This window comes from Ambystoma mexicanum, chromosome 9 (genome assembly GCF_040938575.1).
Source record: "Ambystoma mexicanum isolate Mex_15411 chromosome 9, UKY_AmexF1_1, whole genome shotgun sequence".
Taxonomy (NCBI): domain Eukaryota; kingdom Metazoa; phylum Chordata; class Amphibia; order Caudata; family Ambystomatidae; genus Ambystoma; species Ambystoma mexicanum.
In genome coordinates this window covers 1,514,749,433-1,514,762,426 of record NC_090931.1, presented here as the reverse complement: position 1 = coordinate 1,514,762,426, position 12,994 = coordinate 1,514,749,433, and the positions used below count along the sequence as shown (strand labels likewise).

General features: G+C 45.7%; 1 protein-coding gene across 1 annotated transcript in view; it reads right to left on the bottom strand.

The window, feature by feature from the left end:
- Nucleotides 1-3,265: 3,265 nt before the first annotated feature.
- The window catches only part of LOC138489386 (zinc finger protein 420-like), a 42,579-nt gene continuing 32,850 nt past the window's right edge, over nt 3,266-12,994 (bottom strand). Inside the window, exon 2 of the mRNA XM_069617109.1 lies at nt 3,266-8,757. Within this exon, the coding sequence (XP_069473210.1) occupies nt 7,627-8,757 (1,131 nt within the window). The 3' untranslated portion in view covers nt 3,266-7,626. The remainder of the gene's footprint in view (nt 8,758-12,994) is intronic.

The following is a 12,994-nucleotide window of genomic DNA, read 5'->3' as shown; positions in this document are numbered from 1 at the left end:
TCTTAAGTACCAAAGGCCGGTGTGGGAGTGCGAGGCAAGAATTTATTTTTCAAATAATTGCAAACCAGAAGTAATTGGAATGATACTTTTTTTAAGCTAACTATATCCTGTCCTCCGGCAAAGACCAGTAGGTGTTATCTTTATTTATTTTTTAAAGACTGTCATGCATTCCATTCTTATAAATGTAAGTTGTTACATAATGTATTATTACAGTATTGATACTGTAAAATGCTGCACCTTCTCCATGCTTTAAAGTAAAGTTTAGGTTAGTGGTGTATCTAAATCTCAGTGTCAACTATATTTCATTTGTTGGGGAAGATACAACATATTGACAAGGGAACACTTTTGAAAATGTACATGATCACACATGCCTTTCATGGCAAACCTAGTTCTGTGACCTGCTGGTTGCATACATCTGTGCAACTGGTGCTCAACCCATGAACTGATCCCATAATGTTTGACAATCTATCGTATCACCCATTGTTTTATACCAGCTAACCTGAACGCGGGATGGCCTCAAACTACAATATCCCCCCTAGTGCACCCAGTTCTCTGCCTGCTACGCCACCCACACTGCTTTGTTTTACTTTTTTTCCTCTTGCATAATGAATACACAAAGCCAACTAGATGTTTATGCAAAGTAGTGTTCAATAGGTCCATCCAGTCTGTACATTGACAGATCTCCTGCACTACCAAACACTGTAGTTAGCCTCCCGATCTTGCTTTTCTCTATAATTATGATTACATTATATATTAGCACCTGCAGGAAAGCGCTGGCCAAACCGTTTTCAGAGCCTTTTCATCATATCTATTTATCATATCTATTTATTTGTGTCCATTCATGCAGCTAACATTGTATGTTTTACAATTCAGGCTTGCAAAGTCTTTTCGACCACTTGAATAGTCGAGTAGATTTTATGATGGGTGAGTACCATTTGCAGGCGATGTTTAAAACTTTTATTTAACATTTACCTTGTTTGCAGTAAATGTTACTGTATATGGCTGACCTCTGCATGGGAGCAGTGTGCCAAACATAAAGTGGGTTTCTGGTAACATGCATCATTTTATAGAAAGTGCATTTAAATGTGTTGTCGCCCGTTGCTGTGGGCCGAGTGCATGTCTCCTGGGTTCAGTAGGTAAACTAAGTTACTCGACCTACAGCATTTTAAAGAATCTACAATGCCTGACTCCTCTCACTAATGCCTTACTTCAGCGGTACCCATGACTGCTGTAATGTCTGGAGACATTAAAAATATGAGTTCAACATTGTAATCAAATGGGTTTGTTTGCTAATCAAGAACATTTGAATTAGCAAACTCTGCTAATCAATTTTTGAAAACGAATATATGCCTTGATCAAACTAATTATTATATTTAATTATTAGAAAACTGCATGGCAATATCAGATTGCAGTATTGAAGGTACATTTAAATAGAAGAAACAGGATTAGGAAAAGTAGTGGAGACGAAACTCTAACCGTATAATAGTCTACTATCAAGCTGCAACCAGGCTCTATAATTAATTCTTTTTTGGATGAGTCCAAAATGGCTCAAGACAGTGCAAAGTTCCTACATCTTATCCACCAGGCCTGGGACAAGTAGGTGGAAATCACAGAGATGACATCTAGGTCTTTCGATTTCTTGCCCAGAGCTTCTGCCGCATTGAGAGATTGTAGTCCTCTATTGCTTAAATAGAAATTGCATTTTTTGTGTTGTATGCCCCTTTATGCCTCGGGCACAGAAGGAGAAAATGTTGTAAGCTTTCAAGCGCTTCAGAACAAGAGGGACATCGATCTGACTAGTCCTTATTCCAACAGGACTTAAATGAGGCGATCGTCAAAGTGCCCCATAGCAATTTTATGTATAAAGACCTTTTCAATGGATCGCTAATGAAGCTCAGATACGCTTGTTTGACATTTAAGTATGAATTGTCTGTTGACAGTGCCAAACTCTAGTTGACGTTCTTCCCCATGGACAACTCTACATGTGCTTCAATGACAGTTCATCTACTTTTCAGGGTGATCACAGAGGGATTTATCCACAACTCCTCAAGATGTACCCGGTGTAAGTGATCCGTAGGTGTTTACACCATGGGAGGGAACGTGCATGTTGGTGCCCCAGCAGATCTAACAGGGCTTCCCTACATTTAATCAAAAGTGGATTTCCGGACTAAATGCGTACACAGTAGAGTACTGGTTTCAATTGGATATGAACGCCAATAGATGGTAGACCATGTTCTAGATCAGGGTTATCCAACTCCAGGCCTCCAGGGCCATAAACCTTTTGTGATTTTCAGGATACCCCTCATTAATATTCATGGGAAAAATGTGCATACAATGATTCAAAATCTCTGCACATTTTTGCTAATGAATGTTAATGAGGGATATCCTGAAAACCCTTCAGGATTCCGGCCCTCGAGGCCTTGAATTGGACAACCCTGTTCCGGATGAAGCAGGATATTTGGTGTGCTGTGGGGGGGGCTGTGAGCAGCTTTTTTTGTATAAGTTTTCAATTATGCTAGAGATGTTGCAGCACCCCCACAATTCTGCACCGAGCATCACCACTGGTAGGGTCAGCATTTGATAGATTATCAAAGCAGAGAGGAGAATAGTTTTACGAACAGATTTGGAATAAGTCAAGATTGCACTGCTCCTTAGGCTCAGGTTGGCTTTAGCAATATGGTTTTGCTAATTCATGTGTCACCCAAACCTGATTCCCAGGTTATCAAAGAAAGGGACTTCTTCGATTCTAGTTTCCCCTATACATAGTTGCATGCAGGAATGAGATCTAGAGTTTTCCCCACACCTCAGCAATCTGGTCATATCTGAGTTAATTGTGTTAGTTGACTTAATGCTCTTTAAGTTCAATTAGACCACTTGGGGTGCAGGGAATATGGACACCATCATCCTCAAACATTAGTGATGGAATCTTTTCACCCTATGCTGAGAACGTCCGATGTGTGTGAGATGGTATATCACCCAGCACCCCATTGAAGAACACATTAACCAAAGGGGAGGTTATAATACACCTTACCGTCAGAAAAGGGTTTAATGTATTACTGCGTCCATATCCATGCGATTTTGGTTTCCAAGCGCTACTTCTTCATGCAATTCTTGTAAAACCAGGACTCCCTCTGCAGTTGGATTGAGGACACTGCTTTATGATTTTTGGTTAAAAAAAAAAAGAAGCAAGACTAGAGGTGTCCCTTTCATATGAACACGATATGACACTTGAGCCAGAATGGTAGAAATAATGGAAACAAGGGGATCAATTTATTATCAATTTATTATGAATCAACAGAATAATATTTTTGAGGTCACAGTCTCCCCATCTGAAATGCCTATTATTTATTGAAGGGACGTAACATGTGGGCCGCATCAAACAATGTACATTTTCCAAGTCTATGGTTAGGGTTATAGTCCTGGGGTACACGTTCACCTCTTTGTTCAACTTCTAAGGACTTTGCAGGCTTTACAGTTTCTTACAACAATTATTATATAATAAATATCACTAAAGGTTCTGGTGTTATGATAAGTAGGCTCAGGTGGTACATCACTGTTTAGTCGCCCATTACACGCCCTAATACCCAAATTATGAAAAAGATGGGCAGTCTGTCCAGCAAATTTATAGGATTTACTTAGCTTTGGTGGAGTTAGGGGAGGAGTGTCCCACATGAAGTCCTGCTCAATCGGAAAAAAAATCATTTCATGTAAGGGTGTATACAGAAGGTTTAGATCTCCCACAATTAACACAATTGTTTTCTTTAATTTATCACCCACCCAAATTGGCTACCAAATCCAAGCCATACTGTCTGTTACTGTTACAGATATTGAATAGCAAAAAAGTATCACCTCCTGAGAGTTCGATAAATAGGTCTTGTATATCTGGTGAATCTGTATTGATACATTTAATGTGGGCATTGCTTGGCCGTACTATCTTATAAGAGGTACAGACTGCAGAACCAGGCTACAGGTTTCCTGGGAACATACAACTCTAAAGATCTAATGAAATCAACCCAATCGAGGTCGTCCAGAAGTTTGCGCAGGCCAGCTATGTTCCAAGACTCCAGATTCGGCTCCCGCATAAGGACCCTCTCTTGTGTTAATTCAATAATATTACAAATAATTGACAAGTAGGGAAAGGAATGTCAAACACTGATTTATGCAATCTTGAAGGGTATTTGTTCTGGGCTGGGCAAGTATTGTTGGTGGCTTCTGCATGGATTAAATCAACTGGGGATCAACCTCTCCTCTCAATGTGAAGACCTGCTGGAGGAATAGTGCTAGGGTCTATTGATAGAAGCCCCTATGCAAGTTCCTCATTACGGAAGGTAATGGTAATATAATCTTGGCCACCTTTCCCTGGGTTGTGAAAATGCCTAGCTTCAATAGTATCATTTCTCACGGTTGACAAGCAGTGTTTCTGATGGCATATCCGATAGATGCATGTATTGATAAGATTGTCTTTCCTCTCCTGTTATCCTGATATTAATTTCGGTACATTAGTCATGTATAATATTCCTCCTCTATGGTTATAATCAGGAGGTATTAATGGGGTTGTTTGTCTTTTCTAATCTTGGTATATTTTATTATTTTTTATTTATTTATTTCATTTGTTACATGCCCAGAACCTTGGGTATCACGGCGAGGTTACAGACAGCTTTTCAAATTTCTTATACATAGTTACAGTAAAACAATTAGAATCACGGTAGTGCGAATGGCTCATAAAAACAGTGTAGTTACAATTTTAATAAACAAAGTAGTTCCAAAGGAGGTCCTGCATAGTTCATGGATAGTCGTTTAGTTAGTAAGGTGAATCTGTATTGGGAATATGAAGGTGGGAGGGCCTAGTCAATCAGTATTTGTTAAACAGCCATGTTTTCAGTGATTATTTGAATCGGGTGATAGTTTCCTCATTTTCGACTCTAAGTGGTAGGGAGTTCCACAGGGTGGGTGCCAGGACTCTGAAACTGCTCCCTCCTGCTTTGGTGCTTTTGTGACATGGAATTTCTAGTATTGCCTTATTATTCGATCCGAGTGCTCTGTTGGTCATTTTTTTTCTTTATAGCATTGTTAAGGTAGCTGGGGGGCTTTGTTAGTGAGACATTTATATACAACACATAAGGTTTTGAAAATGATTCTGTCTTTGATAGGCAGCCAATGATTTTCTCACCTAATGTTAGAGATGTGGTCTGATTTCTTTATGCCTAAAGCCGCTTTAAGCGCTTGATTCTGCAGCAGTTGTAGTTTACTTGTATTGGCATTAGACGTTCCTAGAAGGAGGACGTTACAGTAGTCAAGCTTGGTTAATATCAACGCTCTGTCTAGTGTTATACAATTGGCGGGTGTAAGGAATTGGCAGCTCAGAGCAATGAGTTTGGCTGTGTATGCCGTGGAGGATGAGAGGGCTGAAATGTGTTTACACATGGTGAGATTGGCATCTAGATAAACGCCAAGAGTTTAGACTTGCTTGAGTACTGGTATGAAGGTGCCATCGATATAACCTCCCCTGGGCCTATAACCATTCCCCACAACAGTATGAGGTGCATCACCTGAGGTTTTGGGGCCTTTTACCACATAATTTCTAGGTGGCACATGGCCCATGTTTGGGGATGGATGGATTTTAATATGATTTTCAATCACCTGGAAAAGGGATTCCATTACCAACAGGCATTTGATTAGTTAGCAGTAAATCGGTAGACACAGCGATCCTAGGTGGTGGTCGACCCACAGGTGGATTCATCAAAGTAGTTAGGTTTTTCAGATTTTGCTTGACTATGCCAAACTCCTTTTTTAAATAACTAAGTGATTGTCGCAAACTTCTGATTTCAGCCAGCAACATACAGCAATTGGAGCAATCCCTCGATGTGTGCTCAACACGAGGTGTCTGGGACTTGATTTCCATTTTGCCCATCGTGGTTCAACATGGGGGTGGCCACAATATCATCTGCATTAGGGTCCATTATACCAGTTCTCTGCTCCTTGGCCAAGGTGTCTTGATTGGGTTAGTGGATTAAAGCAAATGGACATTTCAATTCCTTCAGAGATAACAAAATGGACTTGTCAGGAGTCTTCCTCTTCTGAATCGCGTGTTGATGGTTGATTATTGGACAACTGGTCACTTGAAGGACTCTCTGGACCCTGCCTGGTGCAATGCATCTCAACTGGAAGGACATAATTACATCCCCCAATTTGGTTAGACAGTTTCGGGTCACAATAGGATTGCAGTCAAAGAATGATATCACGTGGTGGAATCTTTACATGGTTTAGATTTAGAAAAAGATAATTTTGTTTGTTGGATTTTCACAGAGTTCATGGGTGTTTTTCGTCTTTGGTGCTTGTGACTGCTTTTCTGAAACAGGGAGGTCTGATACAGGTACTCCAGCTGGACCATTAATAATGTAAAAGATGCACTCCATTTTATTTTTATCAACAAGTTTACTGCTGTTACGGGTGCAAACAGGCAGGCCACGTTCTTTGAGCCATTGACACGTGAAATGTGAGGCATATCTTGATGCTTGAACATCCTCTTTGAAGTAAAATTTAAAGAGTATCATAAAATATGGAACCTAGTGAGTGGGGCACGTCCGACTGGCTCAAGGGGCAGATTTAGTCGGTCTCCCCCTGTGTCGCACACACATGACCTCCATTTTTTAAATAAAAGCAGATGCACACTATAGGCCATTCCCAGTCGAGATGTGAAAGGCATGATACATTGATTGTACTGCAAATTCACATATGTATTACAAGTTAAAAGTCAGTTGTGAATGATGGAGCAGGTCTCAGAGCACACAATACATCTGTAGGTGGGTTAAGATGGCAGGACAAAAAAGCTTTACAAAATAAATGGACTTCTGAGTATTTTTACCTTTAGTTGTTCAAAGAGCCTTATCAAACAAAGTAAGGTGGCATAGCAGGGGCTGTATAGAAAACACACAGCCTCACAGGCTTGTAGCCCTTCGCAGAGTGCCGTGGACTGCCTCGCCCTTGTCCTCTGGCTTTTCTGAGTGCTTGATATCTGGCGCCTTTTGGAGCAGGGTGGGTGGGGCCAACAGTACAGGAAAGCAGCAGTACAGGATGCTGTTGAGGTGGTGGACTGCTGCAGACTGCCTTGCCCTTGTCCTTGGGCTTTGGCAAGGGCTCGATATCCGGCCTCTAAATTTCTGCAGCAGTTGGCCAACCTGCTGAGCTATCAAACTGGGAATGGTGCATGAGTCATGCAGGTTATAAGTCGATATTAGCTGTGGGTGCTTAACCCATGAACGGTTTCTATTCAACATACAACATTCACCCAAAAGGTATCCTTGCGTGGAGTGCTTGGACCAGAGGTGAGTGCAGCAGGGCTGCTTATGCAGGACTTCCATGATTCCCAAAAAATCAGATTATCATCAGAAAATGGTACAGTGGTTGGAAGGGAATTCCACTTTTTGGCCCCCTATATCACCTCCAGTCTTTGGATGGAGCACTTGTAGAACTGTTAAAAATATTCTCTTTGAAAATGTCTCTTGATTTTATTTCCAATAAATAATGCACAGTTGTCATGAAGTCCTTGTCCAATATATACACGGCTTATAACTATATGAATAAAGCTTCTCACACTCTGTACACAGTATGGTCAACACAGTATGGTCAGTCTCCAGCATGGCACCTTCGATGGGTATAAAGATGTGAACTCTGAGTAAAGCTCTTCTCACACTCTGCACACTGGTAGGGTTTCTCTCCTGTGTGGGATCTCTGATGAATCAGCAAGTGTGATACACAATTAAAGTGCTTACCACATTCTGTACACCCATAGGGTTTCCGCGCTGTATGTGTCCTTTGATGGTTGCTCAGGTCCGAGGGGTCATTGAAGCTTTTCTTGCACTCTGTGCATGGATAGGGCTTCTGCCCTGTATGGATCCTCTGATGCTGGATCAGACTCGATCTACGAGTGAAGTTCTTTGCACACTCTGAGCACTGGTATGGGCGCTTCCCAGTATGTATCTTTTTATGGCTCGTCAGAGTTGATTGGTGAGTGAAGCTTTTTTTGCACTCTGTGCACCGATAGGGCTTTTCTCCGGTATGGATCCTTTGATGCAGGTGCAGATTTGACCAATGAGTGAAGCTTTTCACACACTCTGTACACTGGTATGGCCGCACCCCAGAATGGATCTTCTTATGTAGGTGTAGATGTGAGCTCTGAGTGAAGCTTTTATCACACTCTGTACACTGGTATGGCTGCCCCCCAGTATGGACCCGCTGATGCTTGACCAGATACGAGCTATAAGTAAAGCTTTGCTCACACTCCGAGCACTGGTAGGGCCGCTCCCCAGTATGGATCCTCTGATGCTGCTTTAGATTGGAGCTCTGAGTGAAGCTTTTCTCACACTCTGTACACTGGTATGGTCGCGCGCCAGTATGGATCCTCTGATGCTGCTTTAGATTTGAGCTCAGAGTGAAGCTTTTATCACACTCTGTACACTGGTATGGCCGCTCCCCAGTATGGATTGCCTGATGCCTGACCAGATCCGAGCTAGAAGTGAAGCTTTTCAGACACTCTGAACACTGGTAGGGTCGCACCCCAGTATGGATCCTCTGATGCTGGTGCAGATGTGACCCCCGAGTGAAGCTTTTGTCACACTCCAAACACTTGAAAGGTCTTTCCCCTGTGTGGGATCTCTGATGCCTTCTCAGCTTTGATGTGTGGTTAAAGAGCTCATCACATTCCGTGCACTCGTAGGACTTCCCCCCAGCATGTATCCTTTGATAGCTGCTTGTTCCCTGTTAAAAGAATCAAAGGTACCCTTTAATATTCTATGTCATTGTAAAGCCTACAAATCAATAGATATACCACAGAGCTGTTAATCCTCGTTTTAAACCCATCTCACAAACTCACTGGGTCATCCTGTCAGAAGCCACACTTCTGAGCCTTCACCAATCAGGAGAGAGACATGGAAAACATAGAATTAATGGGAGAATCCTACACAGACTTACATGTACAATATTGAGTACAGATCTAGTTCTATTTGCCCCCATACATGAACAGATGCGACCTGGGCATGAATTTCACTTTCACTGTTTGATGCAGTATTTTTCTAAACCAGGAAATTCATTGGGGAAAAATAGAATTACCAATGAGTAGCTCTCGACTATGGGACTATATTCCATCCAGAGTTTCTGAGTGAAATCTGATAGACAATGAAAGCGGAGCTCGAGTTTATGATGCTATTAGGTACCCTGAGGTGGAATATACCCCGTGACTGATAGCTACCCAATCATAATGTTATGACTTCTATGGCCCCTGGTCTTTTTCACACTCCATGAGCAGTCCCCAGGGACCAGCAGTGCAAGGGGGAGAAGGCATAAGGGAAATATATACAACAGCAAAAACAAAGTCAACCACGCTCCAAGAAGAAGCAAGTGCATCACCAACTCCTGGGCTTTACCATGACAGTTCCCTAACAGAACCAAGACTCATGTGCGGTCAAATGCAGTGTGGTGTGATGAATCCTCTGGTGTCATCACTGATCCCCCAGCTTAAAGTCTCCTCCCATGTGGCCAGAAGAAGGCAGTCGCTTCCTGATCCTGACCCTGAGGGTGGTATTCTGACAGTGGATCGAATGGGAGGAGATGGCTGTCAGGGGGGGAGTGGCGACTCCAACAGAATGGACACAGTATTCTTCCCTTTCTTGTGAAGACAACCCCCTTATTCCAGAGTTTCTGATGGCATATTGTCATTGTTCAAAACCCTATAATGGTAAAGCCCTGAACCCCATTTCTGTCAAACATTTCAAACACAACTCTATTGACTCTTCATATATACCCAATACATCTAAAACACATTCAACATCTACAGGCTAATTCATAGAATCCAGCGCACAAGTAGCGCACGCGGCTGGCGCACAGCGTGCGCCTGCGATAGTCTGCGCCAGGCACGTGCGCTAAAACAGATTTCCGCGCACAGCGTATTCATGGATTTCAAGCTCCCAAACCAGCCGTGGCGCAGAGAATCGCAGCGAGCCTGCAGCAGCGCCAGTAACGCCCCCAAGAACGCCCTCGCGCAAGGAAAAGCCATCAAAATCGCTAAATCATCGCTAAGGGCTGCGCTAACCCTGGACCACTTCACAGGGCAGGCAAACAAGGAAAGAAAAGCGGGCAATCTTCAAATCAGGAGTACGCGGGAAGTACTACACGCGACTAGGCAGGGAACGTGAATTACAGGGGTACGCGGGAATCATCACACGCGAACAGCCAGGGTGCGTGTATTACAGGGGTAGCGGGAAGTTCAACACGCGATTGGCCAGGGTACGTGTATTACAGGGGTACGCGTGAAGTAGAACACGCGATAGGCCAGGGAACGTGTATTACAGGGGTACGCGGGAATTATCACACGCGAACAGCCAGGGTGCGTGTATTACAGGGGTAGCGGGAAGTTCAACACGCGATTGGCCAGGGAACGTGTATTACAGGGGGACGCGTGAAGTAGAACACGCGATAGGCCAGGGAATGTGTATTACAGGGGTACGCGGGAATTATCACACGCGAACAGCCAGGGTGCGTGTATTACAGGGGTAGCGGGAAGTTCAACACGCGATTGGCCAGGGAACGTGTATTACAGGGGGACGCGTGAAGTAGAACACGCGATAGGCCAGGGAACGTGTATCACAGGGGTACGTGGGAATTATCACACGCGAACAGCCAGGGTGCGTGTATTACAGGGGTAGCGGGAAGTTCAACACGCGATTGGCCAGGGTACGTGTATCACAGGGGTGCGTGGGAATTATCACATGCGAATAGGCTGGGTGGGCCCTCACAGGTGTACCCTGTACACCCTCCACGGCCCCTGCAGGCAGCCCACAAAACAGTGGACTACCCTGCACACCTGATCATGTCCCCCTGCACCCCCATCCACCAGGGGCACCCTCCACCAGGCCCCCACCCATGTCTCCCACCACCCCCACCCCCCAGCAGTGCAGGGGCACCTGCCATCAGGCCCCCATCCATGTCTCCCACCACCCCCACCCCCCATCCACCAGGGGCACCCTCCACCAGGCCCCCACCCATGTCTCCCACCACCCCCACCCACCAGCACTGTGGGGCACGTGGCCAGCAGGCAGTCAGGCAGCAGCCGATGGCAGGTGGGAGCGTGCTCAGGGCTCTGGGGGACTTAAATTTGGCCTCCTGGCCAGGAGCGTGGTCTTTCGTGTTTGAACGCGTGGACAGCCTGATAGGGAGTGATTTTGCACGTGAAAACCCCACACTCAGCGAATCGCGCGAAAACCCGTCACCAGCATATGTGCGTCAATAGTTACCTGCACGTGCAGTGTCAAAGCGTGTGATTGGTGAAAATGGATCTACACGCAGGAGTGACAAAGCGTGTGATTGGTGAAAAGTGAGCTACACGCAGGAGTGTCAAAGCGTGTGATTGGTGAAAAAGGATCCACACGCAGGAGTGACAAAGCGTGTGATTGGTGAAAAGTGAGCTACACGCAGGAGTGTCAAAGCGTGTGATTGGTGAACATGGGCCAAGCACGTACACGCCGTAAGTGACGCTGTACGTGTGGGCCTGTATAAAAGGTAGTGTTGAACACCATTTCCTTGTACGTGCTTTTCGTGGAGAGCGAGTGGGTGAATTCTGTACTTCTTGTCGTTTCACACGCGATTTACTTCACGGCGTTTCCAGTTCGTACTCCCTGTTACCTCTGACAGCTTTTTCTCTTTTTCCTCTTGTACTGGTTTACCTGGGCCTGTTCCCTCAAACAGTGTCCCCTTCTACTGTTGTCCTGTCTCCTCAGACAGCGTACACATCTTCTTTTGGCGGGGGTGTTGCCAACCAAAAGCGCTCATTTTTCACGCTCTTTTACCTGGCAGACGGTGAGTCACGCACGTATCTAACATCTGTGCTTGCACCGTGTGTAGCCTACCCCTTCAGAGGTCAATCTAGGCTGCGTGTGACACGCATACGTTCATTGTGTTACTGGATGCCACAGCGTAGTGCAGGGTTTTCCATCAGCACACGTGGTCTAGGAGGGGTATTGTGCACGTTCCTTAACTTTTTTGGGGTGCCTGTGCGTTGCGTGACCCGTCATCTTTCCCCAGGGGTGTCATATAGCCTTGCCACTGCACTAGGGTACGAATACCATCTGGTACCCAACCCCTTTGACACCCAATTGCCCAGGACAATTGTGCACACCGACTCCCATACGCACAATACCATCAGTGCCATGGTTGGGAGGCGTGCAAGCCGTAAGGGTGGCAAAGGTGGCCGAGCCACACGTGGTGGCCGTGGAGGATCCACTAGGGGACGTGGTTGTGACTTGCAGGGTGCCCCTGTCCCCCCCAGTCTGGAGGAACAGTCAGGGACACCCATGCCCCCCCCACCCCCCCCAGTGGAGAGTCATGTGGCTGATACCAACCCTGATCAGCCCTTGTCGGACCAGGCCATTGTGGCACCAGACCTGTCCGAGGGTGATCCCATCGCTGACATCCAGGTCAGCAGGTCCACTGCACGTGCACCGGTGCACATTGGTGTCATCAGGGCACGCGCATCTATGCCAGATAGGTCATCTGCTGGCCCCCGTAGCCAGGGTGTGGCTCCATCCACCCCACCTCTCATACACCCTGCCAAGACTGTGTCGGTCCTAGTTCATGCACCTCAGATCAGGCCTGACCCCATCCCACTACCCCCAATGCCTGCACCTACTCCCATGCTGAGTGGGCAATCCCACACACCCAGTACTGAGTCCACCACGACTCCTGCCCCTAGTGTCCACAGCGGCGTAGGACACTCTGGATCCCCACCCCCTTCCAAGCGCAAGAGGAAGAGTGCACGTCCGGCACAGGCTGATGCCCCAGGCACGGCTGCACAGTCCGGCCCATCAAGGAAGCCAAGCTTCACAGACGCCGAACTGAATGCACTTGTTCAGTATGTGTCAGATCATGATAGGGAAATGGTCATCGTTGCAGGGTCCAAGACCACACATGCCAGACGCCAGGCACACTGGCAGACCATTGCTGA